General features: G+C 45.5%; 1 protein-coding gene across 2 annotated transcripts; it reads right to left on the bottom strand.

Moving 5' to 3' along the window:
- Positions 1-1,177: 1,177 nt before the first annotated feature.
- LOC125013248 (large neutral amino acids transporter small subunit 4-like) lies at positions 1,178-27,220 on the bottom strand. Of its 2 annotated transcripts, XM_047593738.1 has the most exons (15): positions 27,038-27,220; positions 24,380-24,601; positions 19,300-19,522; positions 19,155-19,210; positions 18,949-19,025; positions 10,754-10,846; positions 10,420-10,553; positions 9,812-10,020; positions 6,954-7,097; positions 6,812-6,829; positions 6,411-6,537; positions 6,179-6,311; positions 5,737-5,810; positions 5,002-5,125; positions 1,178-4,910 (listed from the first exon to the last, which is right to left on the bottom strand). In XM_047593738.1, the coding sequence occupies exons 2-15, from the start codon at positions 24,537-24,539 to the stop codon at positions 4,749-4,751; spliced, it is 1,734 nt and encodes a 577-aa protein (XP_047449694.1). In that variant the 5' UTR covers positions 24,540-24,601; positions 27,038-27,220; the 3' UTR covers positions 1,178-4,748. The 2 variants fall into 2 exon arrangements, with proteins under 2 accessions (XP_047449694.1, XP_047449695.1); XM_047593739.1 differs by lacking the exon at positions 6,812-6,829 and having other exon boundaries at positions 27,038-27,218.

Here is a 27,220-nt window from a genome sequence, read left to right as displayed (position 1 = left end):
TCTATCCACTGATCTTCGTTGCTCACGGTCCTATGAAGCACCTTATTTTCCACCACTACTACTTCCAGTGCTATCATGCAACTAATGTTAACTTCAAACTTTATTTATTTATATAGCACTTTTCATACTAAAAAGCAACCCAAAGTGCGTGACATAAAAAAAAAAAAACAACCCATAAAACATTACACCAAGATACAAAAACACATAAGAAAAACACGCTCACACATGCCCACATACCCACACTCACGCACACTGCACATACACAAGCACACACACGTCCACACTCACACTAATATACACACTAAGAAATTGTCAGTAAGACATGGCAGGACACCGAGGCTTGAGGCAAGGAAGACGCTACCTTATTAGACGCTACTAATATTAGTGAAATAATACTCACGATTGTTACATTTGTGTTGATAGCTAGAATGTAGTTGATACTTGTGGTGTGGACTGCTGTGTGGCGTGCACATCTTATCTTCGAGATATCAAACAGCGGTTTTAATCATGCCTGAGGTCATATGTTATAATAGGAGCTGTCAGATTCAAGGTTAGTAATATTTGCATTTACCACCCAATCAGTATCACAGCATTTTTTCCCTTCTTTTTAATCGTGGGCGCAAACTCGGGTGGAATCCTAATATGTGCTGCTTTATTGTCCTTTTTAAAGAGTTCAGTCCTGCTAAGGCTTAATTTTAGGAGAATGGGTGTAGTTAGTTTATAGTGGAGATAAATGTAAGAGTTGGGTACTTAGCTGAGATGGGTGAGGGTTACGATTAGTTTATGGTTGGGGTCAGGCACTTACTGAAGATGGCTAAGGTTAGAGTAAGGGGTGTATCACTGGAAGTTCCTATACAGAAAAACAAGTTAGTTTGCATGTGTGTGTGAAGGCACCAGTCTGGTCTAACCAGCAGAGGGAGAAACCGTCAGATCTGGTTTGACTCGTTTACTTCAGATAGCTCAGTCCAGTCTGAGAAAACCTGGCACTGGTTGCTGCACGATAGGTTTGTCTCCTGTGTGAGAAAACACATCTGCCCTATTCCATTCAAAAGCAGCTACAATACGTCAGTATTACAGTGGGAGTCTGCCCTCTGCTGCTCTTTAAAAGCAGTGTCCTTCTCCCACAAGCTCGGCGGAGTATGAAAATTTCTGCTATTTGAAATAAGAGACACATTAATACAAATTACTCTGTTTATTTTTGCTTCATATATTGATCTTTTTTTTCTTTCAGTTGAAACAACACGTTTTTAAAAGTCAATGACAATGGCTATACTGTTGCACAAGACAAAAGAAAACCAAATATACAATGTAAGACTAGGAAAATTCACACATACACATTCTCGTAAACATCAGAGGAAAAGGAGAAAAAAACAACTCGGTAAAACACAAGAAAACTAAAATGAAGAATGGTAGGTAGAAAAAAATACAAAATATCAAGGGAGAAACCATGTGCTGGCGTTTCAGCTTAAATCTCCATTTTCTTTTGTCACACAAAGCCGAAGGAAACACCAGCACGCGCATGCTGACGCAAACGATAGATCGGCGCGTCAATCAATAAACCAAACTAGAGAAGAATCCTGTCCTAGAGGGCTGGGGGGAGGTCGGGATGGTGGTGGTGGTATCGAGGGCATTTGAGTCGTTTAAGGTACGGCAGTGAAGAAAAGTGCTGATTGGTTCCCCACTTTTGAGGAAATGAACTCACCGAGATCAGTGGGCCGTAAATAACATTATATTTGTTTTGAAGAGTGAGTTCTAAATGGGTTACCACAAACATCCCCAAATCTATGCCCACCTTTATCCACATTCATAGCACTACACCTGTACCTGCCTGTCACCTGTAGCCAGAGAAACGCTCTATGGAGTTCAATTAGCGCCTTAATAAAATGTAAATTGTAAATGACAAATGACATCAGAATTCAAACAAAAAATTTGAATTGTATAGTCGTAAGAGAAGATTTGTGCACAGTTAATTCATTTGAATTTGAAATTCATAAAGAAATTGACACTGTGGTTTCTCTCAAGTACATAAACAGCAACACAGACCTGTGGAGAGCAGCGGTGTGAGGTTACGGAAGCTATTAGTGCAAAAGTTGTCAGTGTCTCCGTGTGGGTTTGTATTTACAATGTGCAAATAAAGATTGACAAATGCTAACCGTGCCAACAGGTCTGACACAGTTAAGGAGATGGACATCTGGGAGATGCCGGCTGCTGCAGAGCCCATAGGTCAGTGGATGGAGGAATTGAAAAATGCTCGTGTGGAACTGTTTTTGCACTTGAGAGATACATAATTTTTTTTAATTAACGAGATGGGAAAACATGTAAAGAAGCCTTGTGTTGGATCGTAACGGAGAATCAAGAGATTCTGCAACAGAGGTGACTTCATTAATGGAGATGTATGAACACTTTGTTTTCATTTTCATGTTCCCACACAGGCTTTCACGTGTCTGCTTAAGCTGAAATGCTCAGAAACCATGCAAAAATCTTCAGGTACACTTTTTGCCATATATTTATATATAAAAAATGACATTTTGCACCAATTTCCCTCTGTACAAATTGTCGCTTCTCTGCAGGCTCATGCACTTAATCCATGAATATGTTCTGACTGGTATATACTTTTGAAGGTTCCCGAAACTGAGAGACAAGACTCTGCCGCGGCGCCCCGTGCGCGTAAAGGCGATAAAACGAACATGTGAAGCGATAGTTTTCTTTGTGAGCATAAAAAAATAACACTATCTTCCCGTCCACCAGTTCTGAATCTACATCCGAGGCTCTGAGTCTACATTCTTTGCATCGTGCAGCGCCGGTGAGCAGCCCGCTCGCCGCGGAGAAAGGTACGCAGCGGCGGCGGGCTGCTCACAAATCCGTGAGTGAGGTCCATTTTCGAAGGGCTAAAGTGCATCGTGTGCCATTTATTTCTCTCTAAAGTGTTTGATTGGGAGCACGGGACGCCGGCGGAGTCTTGCCTTTCAGCTTTGTAACCAGTAAATATTTCAAGATGTTTGGGACGGATGAAAGCGACAGACGGTGGATGGGCGGACGGAGGGAGAAAGGGACTGGGTGCGCCGCGTCCCACCTGAATCCACTCCTCCTGTCGCATAGAGAGGCACTCTGAGGGGTCATGGCTGTCTTTGGAGGTGCCTCTGTGAGTTACTGCCAGGCAGGATAAATGTGAGGAGCTTCGCTGTGCGCCACCTGAAGACAGCAGGCTGAACGCGCATCTCCCTGCTCCGTCGTCAACCCTGCTTCTGCTCTGTGGATTCTCATTCAAAGATAAAGGTTCTTCGTTCAACCTTTTTTTTTTTTTTTCGTCTCAGAAGCTGGAGGAATGCACCTCTGTCAGCCTGCTACCTTCAAGCAAATGTCCCTTCGCGCCCGTCAGAGTGAACGCGCGTTTTCCCAGAGCTGCTGTTGAGGTTGTGTTACAGAATCACCACAAAACAGAGAAATAAAAAAAAAGGAAAAACAGAAAGGAAAATGCAATTTGAAATGGTAACTTGGTTGACTCTTTGGAACCCCGCCTTGTGAAGAAAAACAAGCTACTGGTAATAATTTGATGGCACGTTGTTGCCTTTGTGGTAAACAGACCTCAACTGTGTCTTAAATACAAACGACACGTTTCTGCGATTCAATTAGCACCTTTTGCAAACTAGAAATACATTTCATAAAATGTACTGACTGTCTCTGTGTGTGTGTGTGATTGTGTGTCAGTGTGTCGCCCAGCGCCTCGCAGAAGCACTTATTGCTACAACGAATCGAGACCCCAAAAAATTCATGTATGTGAGTAGAATAACGCAGCTCTAACGTTTAAAATCACGCCATACTGAATATATCTAACGTCTTTATCCTATCCGCCTGGTCTATACACACACTTCCTCCTTCACGCTGTCGCATCATGCACGAGGAACAAGGAACAAACAATCTGCGATCATATTGCAAGTAAACACGAAGAAGAAACCGTGACACATTCCGAGATGCACCAAACAAACACATGGCAAGGTGAGCGCGTCTCCCCGCACTGGTGACCGAGCGAAACGGTAACGAAGGACGGACCAAGTGCCGCCTCTGAACTAATTCATCCAAGCCTGAAACTGCTACCAATACTGCTGTCTGTGGATGCGGTCAATGCCCCCGGGCACGAGGGGAAGATGACCGGGGCAGAAGCTGCTCGTGTGTTTGTGCGCACACAAATACCACGGGTCAAAAACGTGTCGATCTGATAGCGAAGGGTCACAGCGGCCCTGGAGTCCAACATTTTCACGGCAGCTGACTGATTCCTGCGTTTGGAGATGTCCTTTCTGGAGTTCGGATGAGAGATGCTACAGCATGAAATAAAAAAAATGGCGAGAGTGAAGAGGAGGTGTGAAGAGGAGGAGGATGTGGAGGAGGAGTCATTCAGGGAGGCATCAGCAGTCTGCTGGAGCTTCTTTCCTCTCCCTGTTGTCAGTTTTCTCCTCAGTTCAGAGGTGCAGTCGAGGGACTGTGAGTTCCCAGAGTGAGTGTATATGTGTGTCAGGTCTTTCACAGCGTATAGTGTCAGATGGGTGAGACTGGCTGTCAGTCACAGTGGCGTTCACTTATCTATGATTAGCAGTGTGATGTGTGTGTCTGTGTGTGTGTGTGAGGGGGGAATGTGAGTGATTTGTCAGTCTGAACTGAGAGAGAAGATGCACAATTCCTCTGCCGCCTTCCTTCTCTTAAGTGTAGCTTGTACTCTCTCTTTTTTTTTTACATCTCTTCCTCCTGCCAGTCTAGACGGAGGCCTCGGGCGCGCTGCCGTTGTTCATCTTCACGTAGATCTTGGGATCCTCGTTCTGCTCGTCTCTGAGGCGCTGGAGGTCGTGACTGTGGCACAGCAGGTACAGGGGCAGGCAGAATCCCAGCATGCTCACCACCAGCAGGCCCACGTTCACCTGAGGGCAGCATTTGAGTTCAGTTCACACGTGATCGGGATGATGCGTGGCGACGTGAAATGCTCACAGATTACATTTTCATTCGTCTTACCCAGAGAGGGTCTCCCCCCAGGGGCCCCACCATGGCCATGAAGAGAGGCTGCTGCAGCAGAGCGAACAGAGCGCTGATCAGGGACTGCATACCCGTCAGGCTGCCGAACTGGGACGACGGGTACCTGCAGGGGACAAACGGCATGTGTCAGGCTAACCTGAAGTAGACGGCGGCTGAGTTCTGGATATTAAGTTGAACGATTTCACAGTTTAAAATCAAATTCCAAATAAACACATACACAGGCATTATTTTAATTTTTTTTATCATGTTTAAATGTGTCTGTGTACGCAAGTCTATGTTTTATGTGTATGCAGGTCTACAATATAAACTTATGGCTGTGTCTTTAAGAGTTTGAAGACATTAAATGCAGTTTTTTCCTAGAAAAGCAGCAGCTATCCTTGTGTTTCACACAGATTTAATACGAGTTGTAAACACAACACAACACTGAGACCTAGAACTAGACAGAAATCTTTTTCTTAAGAAATGTTTTTTAATAGTGCGGTTCATTAAATTGTAACACTTTCATAATGTTTGGCACTAAAACAAAGTTGTCATTTGTTGTCATTATTTATAGGTTGGGCTGATCTAAAATGAGTTTGGCATCCCTGCCATAGATAGTTTGAGTCAGATAAGTAGACATATTTTTGTCTGTTTGGTTACTGTTTTTTTTTTTTTAAACTTATTGTGTTATTATACTCTGTATCTGTATCTGTCTTTATTGTCGCGCACACTTACACGGCAGCATAGAGGCCTCCAACAGCAGAGTGGATGAAGCCTCTGACAACAGTGTGCAGGATGAAGGACAGAATCTGAGGAAGAGGAGAATTTTTTTTTAAGTTTTCACACCAAGGTCAGGTCACAGCTTGCAAGTCTTCTCTGAGAAATGGCTTTCATCTTTGATAAATACAACTCAGTACAAGTAAATAACATGCAAAGACACTTTTGTCCAGTAGATGGCGCCAAAGTACTGAGAGACACCAGAGGCCGCAAAGCCATGTGCATGCGTCCTGTCTGAACCTCATGTACATCTCTACTTCTCTGCAGTGTTTTCCACCCGAGGGAAACCGGGGCTACAGCAGCACGTGCAGAGAAATGTGAGTTCCCCCCCAAAAAAACCTAAGTAATCCCATCCACATGAAACTCTGTTCTCTCTGTCCACGTGTGTTCGTCTCTGTACCTGAAGGGGCAGGTTGGGGACGATGCAGGTGAATCCAAAACCAACCAGAAGCAGGTTGGTGAAGATGAAGGCTCTGGTGGCGTTGACGATCTTCTGGATCTGTTTGCTGGTGCGACGGGGCTGACCGGGTTCACTGTGAGGAGGGAAAAGAATCGAATCAGTCACTTGCTTTTTTTTTTTTTTTTTTTTTTACACTTTTCTTCTTCTCTGTGTCACGTCTAAACAACCTCACCTCTTGGAGCTCTTGTCATTCTCGTCGTCGCACTCCTTGAGCTTCCAGTCCATGACTTGGCCGATCACGGGAGAGGTGACCAGGCACAAAAGCTGGAGCACGCCAAAGATGGAGGTGTAGACGCTCACTGAGGGACAGGGGACAGAAGAGCAGCATGGGAGTTACTATCATGACCCAGTGCTTCATTCTGAATATGAAATGACTGGTATGAGCTTAGCGGGTGATGCATTCTTGACACCAACAGAAACAGAGAGACAGTTTTGTGGATGTCATGACATTTTTTTTTTTTTTTTTGACAACACATTTTATTCCATGCTCTAGACAAGACAGCCAGAATGGACAGGGAGTTGGGGAGAGGGTGAACGGGTGCAGGTGGTTTTGTCCGGCCTAGTGTCTCTTACCCACTTCCATCCTCTCCACTGCAACAGCAGCAGAAAGCCAGCATGACAGGGACGTTAAAGAGGCGTTAAAGATACGAAAGCAACATCAGTGTGCGTTTTCACGTGTCATTTAAATGCGCTCGCTGCACATGGCGACACACACCTGTGCTGAGGTCTCCGTCCGTCAGGGACTCCAGGATGGTGTTCATGGCTCCCATGTAGAAGATGAGGCGCAGCTGAGTGACGCACATGGTGATGAGGCTCAGCAAGAAGATGGGGCTGAGGACGCTCTTCATGAAAGACTGAGCTGCGGAGGAAATGAGAGGGGAGACGTTAGGAATAAGGCTGAATACAGTAAGACCCCAGACAGATATGAAATATCAGAAACACTGCCCAGGGAGAGCAGGAGATCATCTGCTCTTCATAAAGTTTTACTTACTTCTTTTATCGAATATGATGACTCATTATTTTACAGAAGAAGAAAATGTGTGGTCATCTTCCTTGTGCCAAGTTATAGCACTTCAGCATTATGTATGTTAGTCAGTACGAAACAACCACATCCTGTTTTATCTGACATATAGTTTGCATATTTATGATCTCCGCTGTGCACAAAAGTAAAATGTTTGCAAAACCAAAAAAAAAAAAAGTGATGATCATTTAAAAAAAAATCCTTTTCTTCTTTGCCTTTTATGCGAGATTTAAAAATGTTAAATGGTGCTTTAAATCCTATTATTCTAGTTCTACAGAGAAAACTTGATAATTTCATTTGATAATTTAATGTGGAACAAGAGAAAACGTTCTAGCTTGAGGCTCCCAGGGACACACAGTGAGTTAACATTACCATACGAACTCGAGCAAATTGTCAATGAACATTTTTCACCATGTGGATTTTGCGTGTCAGCGTTTTAGCAGAACTACAGACGCCGATGGGAATGTCTTTACTTATGCAGGTATTGGATGAAATAAAAGGTTGTCAGGAAGGTGGCGCTGACTTACAAAAGCCATTGAGGGCTCAAAACTCAAAACTGCAAATGTCAACTCACTAACAGTGCTAGAAAAAAAGTCAGGGGAGCTACAAATTCAGTAAGGGTTCAGCAAGGGTTCACCCTCTGGGGACCATGAAAGTCAATGCGTTTCAATGTGTCATGGCGATGCTCCGAATGTCTGGTACCAAAATAGGAACCTGACCTGGTGTGTCTGTCACAGGATTTCAACACACACTCAGTGATGATGATCTCTTTGAAATCACAGGCTGCAGCGGGAAGCAACCCTTCTTCGCCCAGAGGACAGACAGCGACAGGCCCAAACACGTCTGTCTGCTCACACCTTCTAAGCTCTTTACATGAGACGGAGAAGTACGCCAAAGCACCCTCTCCCAAGTCTTAACTGTATCTGGACGCAAGAGATTGTCGTGTCAATATTCCCACTGGCCCCTTCGTGCCACAGTAACACATGTTAATGTGAACGAGAAGCACAGTGACCGGAGGGTCCAAGGAGAAGTGGTCCGGGAAGGGTTGATCATTAATCAAAGCTGTAAATGTAAATGGAAAATGCACACAACTGTCCATATGGTGAAGTGCTGGCCAGACCAATTAATGGTTGGTGCACAGATGGAGCAGATGGGTTTATTACCTTGAACAACAGGTATCTATCCCTGACTTAATTATAGGAATAGTTTGGTCATGCTCATAAGGCCTTGTAATGTTTTTTGAGGCCAGCAGTATTAGATCGTATAAACAAAAATATGAACAGGTTGTAATGTTTTATATCGACGTATGATGGAGATGGTTATTAGATAGACCTCCTGCGTCTTTCGTCGGCGCTGGCACACAGTGTTGTTTACATACCAAACGGGAACATTCTGGCTGGAGTGACTGTGTCAGCACAGTCGCATGATTTGTGTTTGTTATTGACAAAAATATAGAACAATTCAAATCTGGCAGATTGAACAGAAACAAGTAGTAAAAATTCTGCACCGCTGCCATTGAGCTAGAGCACAAGGAGAGGGGAACGGGTCATATTGGTCTCTTTAGAGCTCCTGACAGACGGAGAGAGGTCCAGCTGTTATGAAACCATCGCCAATGTACTCCACACACACACACACACACACACACACAGACAGACACGAACCTGCTGTTACTTCAACCCACAACATTTCTTCATCTAGAGCTCCCTGCCAGCGTCCAACACCTGCTGAGAGGCTTTTCTAAGAACGGGGTCCGAATTGATTCCACGGTCCATTTGGTACCAAAGAGGCCGAGAGGGGAGGGACTAGACCCCCCCCACTGGGAGTCGCTGACCCCGGGGTGAGAGACAGGAGGGCCTGGGGAGGCCTGGAGGTGTACGGGTAATGGAGGTTAGCCTAGTTAAGGGGTACCACAGATATGTAATGAGGCGCTTGTGACTAATTTTTGTGTACAGATGTAGGTCAGGCCTCCGTGTGTTGCCAACCGTACAGTAGGATCATATCCAGCAGCACTCTAATTGCTCAAAGTTTAAGTAACTACCAAGAGGTTGTCTTGGTTCACGGTGCCACGTCTAGGAACTTGGGAATGGAACTTTGCTTTTTTAACGAAAAATAGTTCAAGGCGCATTAACTGCTTCGTGGCCACAGAGCAGGTCTCCTGGCCGACTCTCTCTGGCACATCAGCTTTTTAGACGCTTTGAATATTCATATGTTTGCAAAGGGGACACCACAAGCAGTGGGGCTGCCTCTCCTCGAGAATGAATCGTCTCGGTAAGAAGCACTTGTGTTGACGTCTGAGGGAGTGTGGGTTTCTTCTCTCTCTCTCAGAGAGCCGTGACATTTTGTCGGCAGCATGTCGGGGATTCCGGTTTTAATGATCAGCTGGCAAAAACAAAACTGAGAGCAAGCTGGTACGACGAGAGTGCAGAGCTACAAATTTCCCAAATGACACAGATTTGATTGAGCTTTAACCGTAAGGATGTGTGCCCGTCTTTACGCTCACCGCCCCCTCACTAGTCCCAGCCTTGAAGTTAGATTTTCTGTTTTGAACTTACTCTCTTCGGCGGACTTGCACTTCACCTCCAGGTCGACGGTGGACAGGCACAGCTTGTTGGCCTCCTGGGAGGCCAGGTCCTTTGGCGGGTGCTGCTGCTTTATCGAGTTGCCTACGCTGAGACGGCGCCCCACCGTGGTCACCTGCCGGTAAAACTGCTTCCCGGTGATCTTGTGGTCAAAGCCCAGCCAGCTGAACTTGATCTTCACCCTGAAGGAACACAGGGGAAGAAAATAGGTGAAAATCGCAACACATGCAGCAGGGGCAAAGGGGAGAGTGAAGGAAATCTAAAAGATCCAGGTGAATGAGGGGAAAAAGCTGGACGATCATCTGGATTTATGCTCTTTCCCCTTCAGGGCTCACTTGGCCTCGCCGCATTACAGCGGGATTTGCGGTGTAGAAGTGTGCGAGCGTGCTGGTCTTGCACTGATCTCTGTGGAGAATGCAGCCTGTCTGGGCTCAGTAGGAATCAATCTAGAGCATGTATATCCTGAGGTTAGCTAATAACATAATACAATGGCTGCTTAACAACGATAGCTGGAGGATACGCATATGTTTCTCTGCCTTTGTGCGTATATGTGTAGAGCAGAGCGAGTGTGTCTGGCTTACGTGTAGTCCATGTCCTCTGGGCCGGGGAAGGGCTCCAGAGGCCAGTTGACGAAGCAGTTGAGGAAGACGAGGCAGGCACAGCCGGCCCAAACCAGCAGGATGGAAATGAAACTGGCACCCAGATCGTAGATGACCTACAGGCAGGCAGACAGCACCAAAACAGATGCGTCATAATGGAGAATCAATAACACATCCTCTGGTAGCAGCATCATTAGCTTTCTGTATTAATGTTGTCTTTTTGGAAGAATCGTTTTATGACAGATGAGGACAGAGTGAATGATTATTTGTGGGTACATCCACAGTGAAGTGAAGCAGGTAATACATCAGAAGCTACCTTGATGCCGGGGAAAGTGACAGCAGAGGAAGCGTAGGAGCCGATCATCAGGGAGATGAAGGTCGACCTCAGGTCTCCAAACATGTTGGGGAGCTGTGGAGAGAGCAGACAGTTAGAACATAGGTCTAGGGGTCCATGGAGGTACTGCAGGAGGCTGGGAGGTTGGAAAATCTTTGGTTGATTAGACATGTTTTTGTATATTTTTATTTTTGATTTAAATTTCTTTAGATACACATTAACATGAATCCAACATATTTTAGTAAAGGGATAAACGGAGGCAGAAGACGTAATGTTTCAGTCAACACTTCACTCATTCAGAAATACAGGAGCTGTCTCAGAGCGCCACACTAGACCTGTCAATCTAAGCCTCCTGTACACAGTAGCCCCGCCCCCATCACAGCTGAGCCAATCACGAGGCTGCGTATTACACGCTGACTCTGTCACAACTGGCTGAGATTCAGCCTGTTCAGTCTCCAGGTGATATTCCAGAGGCACGCTGCAATATTAGCAAAGGAGAAGGTAACAGTGCAGCTCGCTCCCATCAACCAACTACTTTTAACTCTACTTTTAATTTCATATTACGCTTGAAATAAAAAAACAAAAAAACAAATGAACATTTGAACCTGGGAACCAAGTCCCGACTAATCTCTCACCATTTTGGGCCGACGGCTCAACCTGAAGTCAAGCTGCTGTTAGCCGAAATGACTTCTATTATTAGATTTAGGTAACTACACCAGATTAATTATAGCACACTAGGTTTCACAATAATCTCTGCTGCCATTTTTGTTTGTTACAAAATCCACTGAAACCCATCAAGAGGTCAAATCATGCTGCAAACTGCACTCATGAGAGCAAATAGTTCAGCTCACTGGTCTGCACTATTGACGACTGATAGGCTTGTCACCACAAAGTACACCCTGTGCAGACTGCATGCAAGCGTTTCTCGCACTGTTGCCGTCCCACCATTCAGGCAGGCCAGAGAGAGAAAAGCCAGAGAGCCTTGCATAAGGCACTCAACATTCAACTTGAGAAAAGAGCACACGCCGTCCTTAACTGGGTTTCAAGAGTAAACAACCTTATCCAGGAAGTCAGAGACACAGAGAGAAAAAAACAAGAGAGCGAACATGTGGTTGAGCGGTCTAACATCCCGTATGTCAACGGAATCTAGATGATTTAAAGTGTCAAGGAGGGCGAGAGGAGATCTAACTCCAAGTCAACAGCTGTGAACAAAGTGAGTGAACAAGTGCCATCAGGCAACCAAAGCTTGGACAGCAACTTCTAACTGAAGCATTATTACGGCTCATAAATAGCATAGCTGCACCGAGAATTCCCTCCTGTTCCTCTCTCATTGTCCATCCATCCGTCCAGACGGTGTGTTCGCCGCAGGAGGGAAGCTTGTTAGTCAGACTGAACCTTCTCACCCCACACAGACATCACTCCATTGAATAATTGGAGCAAAGGTGAGCGAACAGAAAGTGCTACGCCCCTGACACGACATTCAGATTAATAAGACCCCCAAATTCCCCCGCAACGACACTCGAGCGAAAGAGTCCAGTTGTGACACGTTAGGGGGAGCTGAGTGACAACGTGGGGGTGACACGGCCGACCTTTGGCCGAGTTAGTGGAGAGGAGGACGGAGGACGCACAAATAACCGTGTCAGCAGAATTGGCGCGGTGAAGACAAACCAAGGCCGATTCGGTTTATCCACACGGAGTCATCGGGTTCACACTTACACCGCTGGTACTAGATCACTTCCTGTTTCCTTAGCCCATGATATTTTTTTTTAAATCTCCAGCCTTTTGCAAGAGCTGCACTATTATTTGTAATCATGGAAACTATGGGTGGGGGTTGAAGTAAGGCACCCTATAAAAGTAATTGGTTACAATGATGACATGGTATGTGGTAATAAAGAAATAAAGAAAATACTGGGAACTCGGAGGAGTGAAACACACCACAGCCAATAAATCAAATCAGAATCAGAATCAGAAAAAAACTTCATTTATCCCTGAGGGGCAATTAGGAGGGCGAAAAGCGGCGCATGAAAAAAATAAAGAGCAAGAAACAAATCATTGTTTCAAATGAACATCCAGAGCGGATTCCAGATACGCACAGAGGAGCAGCCACGGCGGTCTCTGCCCTTTCTGTCATTCACCTCCTTGGTGTCTATCCCAAAAATACACTGAGGATTATTTGTTCACTCTGGGAACAGATTGATTTGGAAGTTTTTTTTCTGTAAAGGGCACGGCTGGGTGTTTGAAAACAACAAAGTCACGTGACTGAACAGTGTCAAAGAGTGAAAACCCTCAAGCAGGCTACATGTGCAGCTACTTGCCCAAACCCATCACCCGACACATCTTGATGCCGCTGAGCGTCGGCCCGACGGCAGGGGCTGACGTCATCCTTTTCGGGTTACGCGAAGTTTGAGTCACAGTCACATGCTGAGACCACTGTTTCACAAAAACCGGTTTGGTCTGCTAATCACGAAAGAAGAAGTGGGGATTAATGGGTTCAGCTGTGTGAGGATAAAGTGTGAGTGAGTGTGTTGGTGGGAGGAGCAGCTGTCAGGCTGCTGCTTGACAGAGAGGAGATAACAGTGTTTTTGTTGCTTTAAGTCAATAACACATCAGTCAGGCAGACAGGTGAGTTTGTGTCTGTTAAACACAGAGGGACAAAGAAGAAGAAGAAGGAGTAGCTACGGGCACTAACAGACACATAACAACCAGCTGACTCAATGAAACCTCCCATCGGCCCCGATCTCTAATCTCCGGGAGTAACACAGTAGCTATGCACGGTCACCTAAAAACAGCCCTGATTGCCACGAAATAGGTCGGAAATGTTACAAACACATATTTGACACATTTACTGTGTGTGTGTGTGTGTGTGTGTGTGTGTACACCAGACAGCTCTCATGTCTCCTGTTCATGATGTGATTAAAAGGCAGCTGAATCCTATTATAAATATGAGTAGACTCTTCCGGCAGACTGGCAGCTCTGGGCCTGTACTTCAGCGCCGCTGGGCTCTGAGATAAACGCTAACACCTATCTTAATGTGTGTGACGATTCTACCTGTGTGGAAAGCAGAAGATCACATGATGTCTGGTTATGTCCCGTCAGCAAGCTGTTGAGGGAGTTTAAGCTGACTACTTTGGAAACAATCCTTACAGAAACATTGTCTCCCAACTCCAGAACAGGAACTCCGTGTCCAGATACGCCAGAAGCCTCGAACACTGACCTTTGCCCTCAGAGGATGCGTCATCACAACACGCTTTAAATCGATGTGAATGCCACTTACAAGTAGGAAACTAACAATACAGTAATTCTGATACGACATGGGGATGACATTTCATCCTGAAAGTACACGTCTGCATTAATGGCCGTCCACTCAATCACAGGTAAAGCGATCAATGCTGCCTTGGGCTGCAAGTTAGCAAGAACCCTATGTGTGTTTTCTTTCCCCCAGTTCTAATCCCTGTGAGACTTTACTTCAGAGAGCAGCGGCTTGTTTGGGTGATTCTGTAATAATCAAAGGAATGCGTCGCCGGTGTTTTTCAGCTTGTGATTACGTAGCTTTCGATCTGCGCTTGTTCTGGAAATGTCACCTCTTTCCTTTTAAATGCCCCTTTCTGCCTCAATAAACACGGCCTTTACGGATCCACAACCACTTCTGCCCGTCTCATCGCAGGCACCAGAAGCGGTGTGTTCATGTCCACTGAGACAAGACTGCGAGCAGCCTTGTGTGCATATACCTGTCTCAAATAATAACACCCGCCACCTACTTTGCTGTTGCCCCTTCCCTGAATGGCCCTTTTGTTAGCTGTGTGCTCACGGTGTATCCATGCAGAATGTACACACATGGATGGAGTCAGTATTTGAACAGCCACTAAAGGTCTGCGTTAGCTTCAGAGCAGTCACCTGGAGATAAGAGATCAGGGACCGATGGCAGGTTTCAGTGTTCGTCACGTGTTCGTCTGAAAAATGGTGCAGCGATATTAAGATAAAAACCCTAAGACGCAAGTGGAAGAAGACGTCGAAGGGATTTTGTTTGAAGACCAGGTTAATGAATCTCTGTCCTCTGACAGCAGAGGAAACCAAGTGAATTGTTAACTGAACAGAGCAAATACAAGCATGTTGAATGGAGCTCTTGGTAACATCATTATGGTAGTGCAGCCACTATGAACACGCTATTCTGAGCAGAGCCTCGCAAATCCATTAGCACAGCTCTGGTTAATGCTATAACACATGTTTTCATTAATAATGTTTATTTCAAATAATCCAGTGGAATCTGATTAAACCTGGTGAGCTGTGACTCGGTCTTATTTGGGAGAGAGCGATGCACGTTATCAGGGCAGTGAAAAAGCACATTGAATTGATGATATTCCAGCAATAACTGACTCCTCCACTGTCTAGATCTGCTGTATTAACCTTTAATAACGGTGATTCTGAATGTGACACATATCCTCGACGGTGTCGGTAAGTCCAGCATCACGCAGGAAACCATGATGGGGCTATTTTGCGGACCCAACGTCTGATTTCGAGCTATTCATGTGACTCTAACTTTTTTTGGCCACCCTGCACTTTTTGTAAGTCACTGTGCATAAGCGTGTGTGCTGAGTGTTGAAAATGGAAATGGATATGACAAAGAGGGCTGGGGAGTGGGGAAATGCTGACCCTTTCAAGTCAGGCATTAAAAGAGGAAACTGGACCCGGCCGTCTGAGAGGGAGGAACAGAGAAACGAAAGAAGGAAGAGGGTTTTTGCTGCAGCGAGTGGAAACTCCAGCTGCCTGCTGTTGGATCACAGAGAACCAGCTCTGACCGGTCCTGCCCTGACGCACAGGACATCCATCCATCATAAAGAGCGGCCAAGAGGGCTGTAAGATTAGCAAACACCAGCTGACAAACACCAGACTTCATACCACTGTCGACTTGACGTCATCTTATGCTCCCCTCTTGTTAGAAGACAAATAGGTTTTTTAGCGCGATATAAACTGATGGTCATTCATGACCAGAAAACAAAATACAAGTGTTTCCACCAGAAACAAGTTCTTGGAAGGGTGGGGTGTTAAGACCTTTCTGTGCCTGGAAGAGATTTACTGTCGGCCGAGCTGCCTAGAAAAGCCTGAAAACAAGATCTCGTAACCACCTGGATCAGACTGCTGCCAGAGTCAAAACCGCATCCACATCCTGATATCAGCGACGGCCGCTCTGTCTGGTCAGCCCCCCGTCTCAAATTACTATGTAGCTCTTGACCTTTTTGGCATTCAGTCAACTTTTTTTCTCTGCTTGTAATGTGGTTATAAGCAGCACACAGAGCAAATACTGCACTTCCTCCATCCCACCCTAAAAAATACACCACAGCCAGGTTTTTTTTTTGCCCTTCAACGGCTAGAATGATGCAATTCATAATTTTTCCTCGAAATAAAAAAAAAGGTTTCTCTTCTAGTCCCACCTAAAAGTTGGAAACCTATTCATTGGGCACACTTCTGGACTTAACGATATATGAGCGAGCGGTTTGTCAGGCACATACAAGCTTTTCCAGATGTTCCAGTGACACAGAAAAACAGGGATTGGGAACAGAGGAAGTATAGACTACAATGCATGGGAGAGAGAAAAAAAAAAAGATTAAGGCCATAAGCAGAGCTTCAGACCGGGAGACCAAACCCAGTACACTCCCAACACGTGCCACCAACCGAAGAAGAACAAGAGGAGGAGCTTGGTGTGCGCTTGTGGCTCTGGGTAGAACATATGCATAACGTGCATATAGACGGGATCAGCGCACATTTGTAACATGAAGCTGTTTACGAACGGAGGGATGAAGGAAGCGGAGGGCAGAGAGACCTATATTAACCACACCTCCCTCCTCCAGTCCTCCCCTTCTCCTCACACTCACTCCCTGTTTTCCATCTGCAGCCTGGGACACTGAGTGCTGAGTGTGCATCCACAGGAGAGAATGCGGAAGTGAAGCAAAGATAGATAAAGAGGAGGAAGAACAGAGGCAGAGGGAGGCGGGGGGAAGCCGAAGGAGCTGAGACAAAGAGATGGTGGAAGATGAGACAAATCTCTGCTGCGGGTCCCAGATGACTGAAACACATTGGGCCCAGTCTGCAGCGTCAGAGCTTTTCACTGTCTGAGGGATAAACTTCACAGGTCTTTTAAAAATATTTTTTTTGAGACAAAAAGATTCAGGAAAAGGGAGATTTTCATATGTTGTAATACCTGCAAGTAGGGATAATTATATATGGAATTATATATTATTATTTCAGTGTTTTTTAGACTTTGTAAGGTACTAACTAAAAACACTTTGCAAGAGCCTCTTTTGAGGAAAACACAAAACACCGAGGTGAAACATTTGTCGAGACCCGCGGGGAGACGTAACTCAGCCTACTGTAAGTTAGAGACGCCCCGCAGCTACAATAACAGAGACACACATGGTGATGACATGCAACAACACACAGCCCTCGTGCGTCCGTGTACGCAAGCAGCCGTTTAGACAGTCCTCCCCTCATTGGGAGGAGAGCAGCTGAAACTGGAGAAGAAGAAAACAACTGGACTGAGTACGAAAGAGCTGCAAGGCAGGGGGGGGGGGGGGGGGGGCAGTGGGACGAAACAAGCTCAACGGCTTATGCTTGTGTGTGTCAGTCAGGGTCCCAGAAGGCAGTGTGAATAGGAAACATGGGTGGAGAAACACAGACGAACTCAGTCCCCTGTTGCTGCTTCCTGTTTGTGTCCTCGGTGACGGTCCATATCTGCTTTTATCTCATGATAAGCGTTGAGGCTGCAAATGTGCTGCAGCGAACGCACCCTCTCACACATCTGTACAGTGCACACTGGTGATCTGAGTGTCCTCGCAACGATGAGACAGGAACGACGAGAGGTCTTTTTTTACCTCATCCAATCCAAAGCAGCAGAGCAGGGGTGAATAATAGATCACCAATGCATCCTCGCACTCTTTTATGTGCTTCCTCCCGCTCACGTGTCCCCTCCTGTGATGCAGCACTTTCTCTGACTGTTGAGATCACCCTGACCGATGGCTCTTCTCATCCGCTCCATCCTTCGCTACTGCTCCCTCCCCCTCCCCCCCATCTGCCTTTTTGCCTTTCACTTGCTCCAGACTTATCTCCCTTCTCTCCATCAATCGTTCTTTTGCAATATTTTCACCTCTTCACCCGCATCCAGTCTTTCTCACATAATTTCTCCTCACATCAACTCGGTGTCACGCCGCTCTGGTCTGGTTCAAACGTGCACTTGATGAAAAACTAAAACAATGTTTTCGAGGCCTGTCAGTTTACTGTTAGCGGCGTGCGCTAGCTTTTAGGAATTTTGCGCCGGGTTCATGAGTTGCGACGTATTTGCTTATGTCAGCACTTTCTTCGTAATGCTTTACTGTGCCGGCGGGAAATGTTTACATTCCCGGCGGCGCCGTCTTTTCATCGCGTCTTCGCGTGTCCTACATTAATCACTGACCTAGTTAGCTCGATAAACTATGAGCCTCGGCGGCCTCCAGACGCCAACAGTTGCCTAGTAGCCAGCAGCTGTGTTGTCACAACTCGAGGTGAATGCTTCCAGTTGTGCCAAGCATTTTGTTTACTTCACATGTCATAACCACTTGACCAGTGGAAACTAGCACTACCGCGAGCGGGCTAGTTTGCTATGTTTAGTATGCGGTGGATTGCTATTAAGCAGGTCGGTATGCTCCAGTAGGCAGTGCTCACACGTCTAACCTTTACCTTTTTGGCATACCGGGACTTAACCCGTTGTACCGGGAGTTCATCACAAGCAATTTGACTTAAAGCACACAATCCAGGGACACAGTTCCCTCTAGCATCAAGCAACGCTCGCTTGTTTGTTCTTGGGGAAGTGTAACGTCAAACACCTGTAGAGTCCCACAGCACACAGAGGGTCTGACGCCTTCGATGCGCCACACACCAATCTAAATAGTTTATATCGCTGACAGCCTGAGGTAAGTGTGCAATTTGCTTATACTTGCAGCTCAGTACACCATATAGGTGAATAAGGGGAGCACCAGCACTTATTAGCTAAATGCAGATATTAGGAGCCGAATGCTTGTTTAAGGTTCAGGCTTTACCAGCCTACAAACAAAAACAAAAGTGTTCAATCAACTACAAGCACCAAATATGAACTACAGCACCATAACCACACAAGTTTCGCTAAGGATTCTTGGTAAAAGCTTTCTTACCGTCAGGGACGTGAAGGTCATGCACATGCCTCCAAACCCGTTTAACGCCAGTGCAAAGAAGATCAGGATGGACAGATCTGCAGGAGAAAGAGCAGGTCACCAAACACGAAGTCCCACACGTCGAGTCTGACTGATTAAAGTGTCACTGTTACATCAATACACCACGTGTGGCTGAATGTAAAGTTGCGGTGTTTTATGATACGTACTATTGGGGTTGCTGGCACCGTAGGCGATGAGAAGGCAGGAGAAGGCAAAGCAGGCACTGGGGAAACATAAGGATTAGGAAATCAGTGAATTAAAAAATAAAATAACCCAACACATGTACGGTCTGATTTTCTTCTCCGCACTCACCTGCCCAAAAGCCTCAGCTTCCGCGGGCCGTATTTGTCCATGACGATGCCCAGGGGCAGGGTTATGGCCGACAGCAGGAAGGAGCCGACGGTGAAAGCCAGGTTCAGCATCTCATCCTGGTCTTTGCAGATGGGCCAGTTGTTCATCGTCAGGTACTCCTCTGCCGCGCTGTCAGCATTAGAGTTTGACGCGTTGGAGTAGTTGGAGGCGCTGGAGCTGTTTTCTGGACGGAGAAACGTGAAGGAGAACTTTATGACATATTTAATAGAGTAGTTATAACAAAACAATCTCCTTGAAGGGTTAATAAAGTATTGTGATTCTGATTGTGATACTCAGACATGACACAACAATCTGTGCTGCCATGCTGTGTGGTGATTTTGAGGAATGACTTTACGGCCTTTCTCCAAGTTCTGGAGTTAATTCCTTGTACCGGTGTTTGGGCCCTGAGCGTTGACCCCCCCGCCTCTTCCCTCCTTCCTGTGAGCCGAGCTGCTAGTTCGAAAATCCAGGAGACACTTTAAAGGTCAAGTAAACAAACAACACAATACGAGGAAAACGGCCACCGCAAATAGTCACAACTGAACCCTCGCATGGTGCATGGGAGCTCACTCTGCGTCCTCAGCTGAATCACTGGTAAACACAGTCCACCGAGTTCATAAGGAGTCTATTTTTGTCTCGGTGCTCTATTAGTCAGTCGCCTCCGGTTAAACTCCGCTGATATCACTGCAGACAGACAGAGGGAGGACAAAGAGGGACGGGGTGGGCGGCGAAAGGAGGAAAACAGCTCCTCGCTCACCTTGACTTGTTTATAGTCTGAAGGAAAAACAATAGAGGCAGAATCAGCAGTCGTCCGCACACTTACAGTGTGGAGGAGGGCCGAGGGGGCCAACTAAGCACTCAGTCATCAGAGTGTTTTGTTCGTTTCTGTCCTGGGGGCGAGTTGTCAAAAGCAGCTAAAGGCTCTGCGCCGTCTAATAAACAACTGAACTGAAAATCTGCTCCCAAGTCTGTGCTCTTAAATGGACGTGGGGTGTTGTTTTCTGCCTCTGTTGATCCAGGTCGCGATAAAAAAAAGGGGGGAACCAAGGAGGAGGAGGCGTTGGGGGGGCCCTGGTCTCTGGGGCGCAGGGATTGGAGGGGTGGGGAGGAGGGGCTTTTATGTCATATTAAATGCATCCTGTTGAGCATGTAAGTAGGTGAAAGGTGACATGTCGTGGCGAACAACCTGAGACCTCTGTTGCTGCACATAAATTCACTGAGTGATGTGAAGACACTCGAGCTCAAGAGGCTGCGCTGAAGTGAACAGCTGCCCGAGAACTAGTCTTATATCACACGTACTGAATGTGTAACAACCTGTTTGCTGCTGCCAAATGTCTCCCAGCTCTAATGTAGCGCATTTCATTCAGCTGCGTCCTAGACAGATTAAATCAATAGAATATTCATTGAGTAAACGGCCTCCTCACAAGGAACATCCATCGTCAACACGCAGAGTTTTCCACTTGTCTAACAAACACCTGACAACCAAAGCAACTCCATCAGCTCCACCAGAAAAGCTCGATGAAGCATTTCACCTCGTTCATGTCATCCTCATGTTGATGCTAAAGAAAAGCAGGAAACCTCACACAAAATCGATCCCCTGGAAAACCAGAAACATCTGCAAAATAATGTACCATGAGTGGTGCCAGGTCATCTGGATATGGAGCCTTGGATATGCTTTGGTGCTGTAGAGAAGGGGGAGTAACACCAAAGTTAGTGGAGTTCATCCTCTGGGGACCGTGATGTGTGCAAAACAGATATTCCAAATCAAAAAAAAAAGAGGCGGACTGGCTCAAAGGCCCTGGTGATCAGGCAGATTCTGCATCTCTGCTTCAAAGACTTAGGTTTGAGGTGTGCGGGAGCCTTAAGCGCTCACTGTTGGTGATTAACAGAAGGCAGCAGCATCTGTCCCCCAGCGGCTCTGAGTGCTGACTAATCAAATGACTGCAGGAGACCTGAGTCAATAAGGGAAAAGCCCCGTCCACACACACTCGCTAAGAGGCATAATGGTCAACTTGAATGCCTCTGACTCAGTATAGAGAGAAGCGTTTCACTGTTCTTCCGCTCGGTGAATGTTCATGTCAGCGGTATATAAAAACGCTGCAGTTTGTTTCATGACAATGGACTCAGGCACCAACACAAACCCATTTGACTGTCAAGATACCGAAGCAACACAAGAGTTCACAATAAAGAGGAATCATGCCATCAGATCCTGTGGTACACAAACTACACCCAGGTAACAGGAGTTGCATCAACTCACATCAAAGAGGAGGTGGGCTCTCAGACACAGATCTGTCTCCTCCTGATCAATGGTTTAGGGATGCGATCATTATTATGTAAAGCTAATGGGTTAAGGGATAGTTAGAAGGCCACTGCATCTACACAGCCTTAAGGGCATAATGTAGGCACACATTAAACGTGGAGCAATAGAAAAAAACGCTACTTGAACTCCTCAAATACTCCACTGTCCACTGTTGTCTTCTGGATGTGTCATTTATTCTGTTTATAGCGACAGGAGCTAAGTTTTCCTAGTGACCGAAGTGGAAAACAAGCAAGAGACGAGCGGTGAGACAGGAATGCACAGTTCTCTCTTTGTACTACGTGACACACAAACACACTTTTCACAACAGCGCGGCAAACGAGCCGTGGGAGGACGCTGAATTGAAGAACAACAATGAGTTTCACCACCGAGCCACAAGTGCAGAAACGGCACCTGTGACCTTCACGTCGCCTCCTGGAGGAGCCATTTCTTAACCGCGCTCCTCAGCTGGGTATGACGCCTTTGTGGTAACAGGAACATGTCTGTTCCTCCTACATCTGCAATGGTTTTCATGGTAAATCGTGCAACATGGTGCTGCAGTAAATGCCGCTAAGTGAAATCCCTCCATATACTGATGAGCGTGACTTGTTCCACCAGTCATTTGTTTTGTTCACCAAACGGTTTACAGCTGTCAGGGTTGCAACATGCTCGTATTCGCTGGTATGCTAAGGGTGTGTTGTCTTTGCTTAGATGTTTTTGGGGAACAAACACAGCTCATCACACACACCCTTATTTGACAAGAAGATCATACCTCTACTGATGGTGTGAATAATGGATGTCCTCTCAAACAACATTAATTAATGCTTTTAAATTTTTGCCGACAGTCTTTCAGATTGTGGATTGCTTCAGTGCAGCAACAACATAATGACCAAAGCAGCTACATATCAGTCACTTCTTCAGGCCTATAAAATCCTTCCTTCCTGCGAAATTTGAGGCGCTCCTCATTATGTTTTCTTGTTTGCAGTTGTGTTCTTGTGGACTTGACAAAATGTCAGGAGTCACTGCATCTCCATCTGACCAAGTAGTGTCAACAGGCCTGGATGTGTCCAGGGAAGCATCAAGATGTAACAGGAACTGATTCAATCAAATCACAAGAGTAATCTGGTCACTGTGGAGTTAAATTTAATCACAACAGAATCAGATCGGTTATGGGACTTTTCAATTGCATGCAGAGGTTTTTCACTTTCTCTTTATCAGTTGAAACATACCCTATGAGTGTTAGCGGACTCATATTTTGATAAGAATTTAGTCCGGCTAAGCTAAGCTAATAAAATCATCTAATTTTTAAGAACCAAAATATTATATTTCAATTAGTGAAATTTAGTTAGGTAATAGACAATTTGTTATGTGTTATTGGCACAAAATGTTGCATAGCTGTTTCTCTCCATCTGTAGTCTTTGTGCTAAAATAAGCTAACCGGCTGCTGTACAACAGACTTGTAAAAATTGAAAAGGACTGGAGAGAGTCAAACTGGCAGAGCGCACCGTTTTCTATATTTAGGTCCATTCCAATTCATTGCATTGCATAATGTTTAAATCTAATAGCAGACAGTGTCACACTACAAGTAGGACAATACACTACACTTCTGCACATTATTGACATGGCTGCACTGTACATAGACCACAAAATACGGGAATGGCTTGTGAGCAGTTGACAGACTTAAATTAAGTTCTTCTTATGCACAAATTAACCCTGGGAGGCTTTCATCACTGTTTCTTTGTAGGACACAAAGAGAGAAACACACTAAGACACAATCAGAGGATCAAAGAGGCAAGCGCAGACAAACAGCCTGTGTGACTGTGTGTCACTGTGGAGAATGAGGAGGATGAATGCTCTCATTCACAAATGGATCAGTTGCCTGGCATTGGAGACTAAATTAAAATGGCGATGATGAAGAAGAGCTGGCCTTTTTTTTTTCAGCATGTTGTTATGCTTCACCTGACCTACATTACCACTGTGACAAGAACTAATTAAATAAGGCCCTCGTCTGGTTGGATCTTCACAGCCAAAGCAGTTTTCCATAACCTCATAAAGACCCACCGCGTCCAGCAGCGAACTGCGTCACCTTTGATCCGAGAAAGCAAAGGACAGAATCTAAATAATCAGATCTCAATCTGTTGCTTTGTTGTGCAGCAGCACTTCATATCCGCCTTTGAAGCCTGCTGCTGGTGTAATGACTTGTTTTCCACCGGGAAACCCCAACCGTTGGATCAATAGTCATCCTCTGCGCTTGCTGATATGCAAGTCGCTGCTTTTCTCAAAGGTCTCTGTCCGGGGCTGAAGTTGAGGTGACAGTCTTGGGTGAAACCTGAGTACTTCCTGAAAGGGTTTTTGTTTGTGTGTCCCTAAATCATGCTAATTCCACCACACCCGCCAGCCCTGAGCGTTGCACCCAGTGTGCTGAAAGCAGAGACACTCAGGGCGTGGTCAAGCAAGGTTGTCAAACTCTGATAAAACTCAAAAAGAATGAGATGATCCTGTATTTGTAACATACTGGATGCAAATAGGGGCATTACCATTTTACGATGACCGGATGGGGCTTATTTGCATGATAGTAAGTTCATGCTAGTGGTAGTGGTACTGTAGAGTAGAGACTGTCACTCTCAATTCGCATATCTATGGTTTTGGCAGAATCTGAAACAGGCGCTAAAGCCACAGGTATATAGGGATTTCACAAAGAAAAGGACAACTTACGCCCGACATGAATCAGTAAAGCAGACTCACCAGGTCCTTTGCACATGTAAGAGTAGAAGCCCTCAGATTTGAGCATGATGAGCAGGGACGACCAGCCAAGCAGCACGGCGGAGAACAGCAGGTTCTCAATGACCGCCGTCACCGCCATCCACCAGCGGCGGGAGAAGGCCGTGGCCAAGGTAGGAGGCATCTCTGCTGGGACGGAGGCAGCCGTGCACTGGATGGACTGGATCTGAGGGAGGCTGCTGGAGCCTGGAATGCAACGCATGGATGAGATGATAAGCTGCTGATGCTGTTACCAGATTTTACACTTCAAATGGTCACACAAAATGAATAATTTAATTCACATTTCATTATTTGTTTGTGTGGTTGCAAAACCTGCTTTGAGTGTGTTTAATGACTGATATGCATGTGCATCACGCCCATTCCTTTGTTTCAGGCTGATGAGGGTGGTGGTAGACTATCATAAACAGAAAACAGCTGAGGCCTTCAGGCGCAAACCCCCTGCTATAAATATTAAAGCATCACGCCCACCGACATATCTGATTGGATGGTGGGTTTCACAGGTCTTCTCCTATTGGCTGCTAGTGATGTGGCTGCTGCAGCAGCTACACGTGAGGTTTATGTTGTATTCAACTCTAGTGGGAGAACACTATGGAGGGGTCACAACTGGCAGAAAATGTTTATCGACGTCGTACAGTTTACAAGTTATACACGCCGCAGGCGTAGAGCTCTCAATTCAATGCTCGAACCCCATTCTGAAATGCATTAACTCCAGCTGTGTACATTTCGATTCACAATATTGACAACTTGATTTGCTGATTCAAAATACCTCAACAAGACACGACCACTTGCTGGATTGTTCCTGTCCTCAGTCTGTGGAGGGGGGTACACAGACTGAACTTCGACACTGTCTACGCGAATTTCTGTCGAGCGCGACAAAGCCATATTAATAAAAATACAAAAACAAGAGGTTGTTTACTGGAAAACTCCGCGGCACGTGAATGCACCCCGAGCTCGAGCCGGTTCGAACCAGTGCGGCGCGAGATTCTCGGTTCGTTTGTCAGCGCGAGCGGTGCTGAAATAACACTGAAATAACCGGAAATGAAATAAAAAGGCTATAAAATGAATATATTTTAAATCACTTCATGTAAATAAATACATTTAACGAGTGGGTACCTAAAACAGTACTTTGTGCAAAAAAAGATAAACATGATATACAAATGTTATACAGCCTAACAATGAATAATAATAACTGGAATAGTGGCATAAAAGCAGTAAAATAAATGTTTTGAATGCGGCACTTTAATGACAAGAGCTGACACTACCAAGCTCTTCACTAACATAACACTGTCTGACTGGAAACCAAAATAAAGCACAATACAAAACAGTAACTCATATTGAACGCCATGTTTTAATCCAGTGGGTTTATATTTTTCGACACTTCTGTCTTGAAACAATGAAAGTCTTTCTCTTTGATAAGTAAGATTGTTTTCGTCTGAACATGAACTTGATGTCGCCCCCGGTACTGAAGACTATAAAGAATTAAAAGCCACATAACACAGAACAACAACAGACTCTCTTGTGATTTTATGTATTTCTAAGCAGCAGCTTCGTCTTAATGACACTGAGGACAATAAGACAAAGTATATTGCGGTGAATGAAGAGCAGCCTTGGAACTGGTCTGAACTGGACTGAAATCATCTGCACAATACACCCCCCCTCCTACCTACCCCAATCTGCATCTCTGCCTGTAAAGGTAGCCCAGACAAAACAGCTGCATTCCGGTTGAACGTTTCAAAATAAATGCATTTCACAATTTTCACAAATTGTGATTAAAAAAGCAGATACTGCAAACCTTTACCCGAGACTACCCATACGTTCACGTCGACGTTTATATTGCTGTAATCTAGCAATTCGCTTTTAAAACACGATAAATTAACAATATTTTATGTTGATTTGTTTTATGTTGAAAACTCCTCCAATTTCCGGATGCACACGAAGTGCTCCATCAAAAAAATTGACGCAAGAAGCGCTCAGCTGTTCAATATCAACAACAGTGCAGGAGGAAATGCTGCTGAGACAAAAGACAGTTAACTTGATAGAGACTCAAGAGTCTTCCTTGTTTCCCTGCTTCACCACAGCAGCTCATAAATCACCCAGGCGGGTTTTCTTAAAAAAATAAAATAAAATCACAACTTTTTATGTGCGTTGAATGAACACTCGACTGTCATCATGCAAGTAAAATGAAGGGCAACGAGAAGTCACTGCGAAGAGAAACAACAAAAACAACAACAGTAATACATTGACAGTGGTGACATCAGTTGCGTACGTCTGCATTAAATATAGTTACAGATTAATAACCCCAATGATCAGTGAGTGGAAACGACTAATCGGATTAACACTGGTGGAGCTGAAGTTGTGACAGTGTTGCAGGCTGCTGCAGCTGCTGCTTCATCTTTCTCTGTGTGGCCATTAAACAAAGAGACACAGAAAGAGAAACAGGTTCGGCGAATGAGCCGGGATGCATTTTCTACTAAATGCTGCCGGTGATCCGTTATGTCAGTCACCGTGAGATGGAGATTCCTCTCGCGAAATGTGCCAAAAATATGAGTCAGCCTCTCCTCCACGGAGGCGGCAGGCAGCGCTCGGACGCGGAGCATCCTTGACGGGGGACACGGGACTCACCTGAGCGTCTGGATCCGGAGGTAGTCCTGTAGCCGGGTCACTTCAGCGTCTTCTGGTACAAATGTCCCTCGAAGAGAAAAACGCAAAGCGGCCGTGGGAATTCACACGCAGCAGGATGGCTTCCCCTTGCTTTATATGAAACACCGTTTCTCCTCTCATCCCTCATTGCTGCCGCTTTATAGC

The sequence above is a fragment of the Mugil cephalus genome, chromosome 9 (assembly GCF_022458985.1).
Source record: "Mugil cephalus isolate CIBA_MC_2020 chromosome 9, CIBA_Mcephalus_1.1, whole genome shotgun sequence".
Lineage (NCBI taxonomy): Eukaryota > Metazoa > Chordata > Actinopteri > Mugiliformes > Mugilidae > Mugil > Mugil cephalus.
The sequence above is the reverse complement of the archived record's forward strand: the minus strand, read 5'-3'. Positions and strand labels throughout refer to the sequence as shown.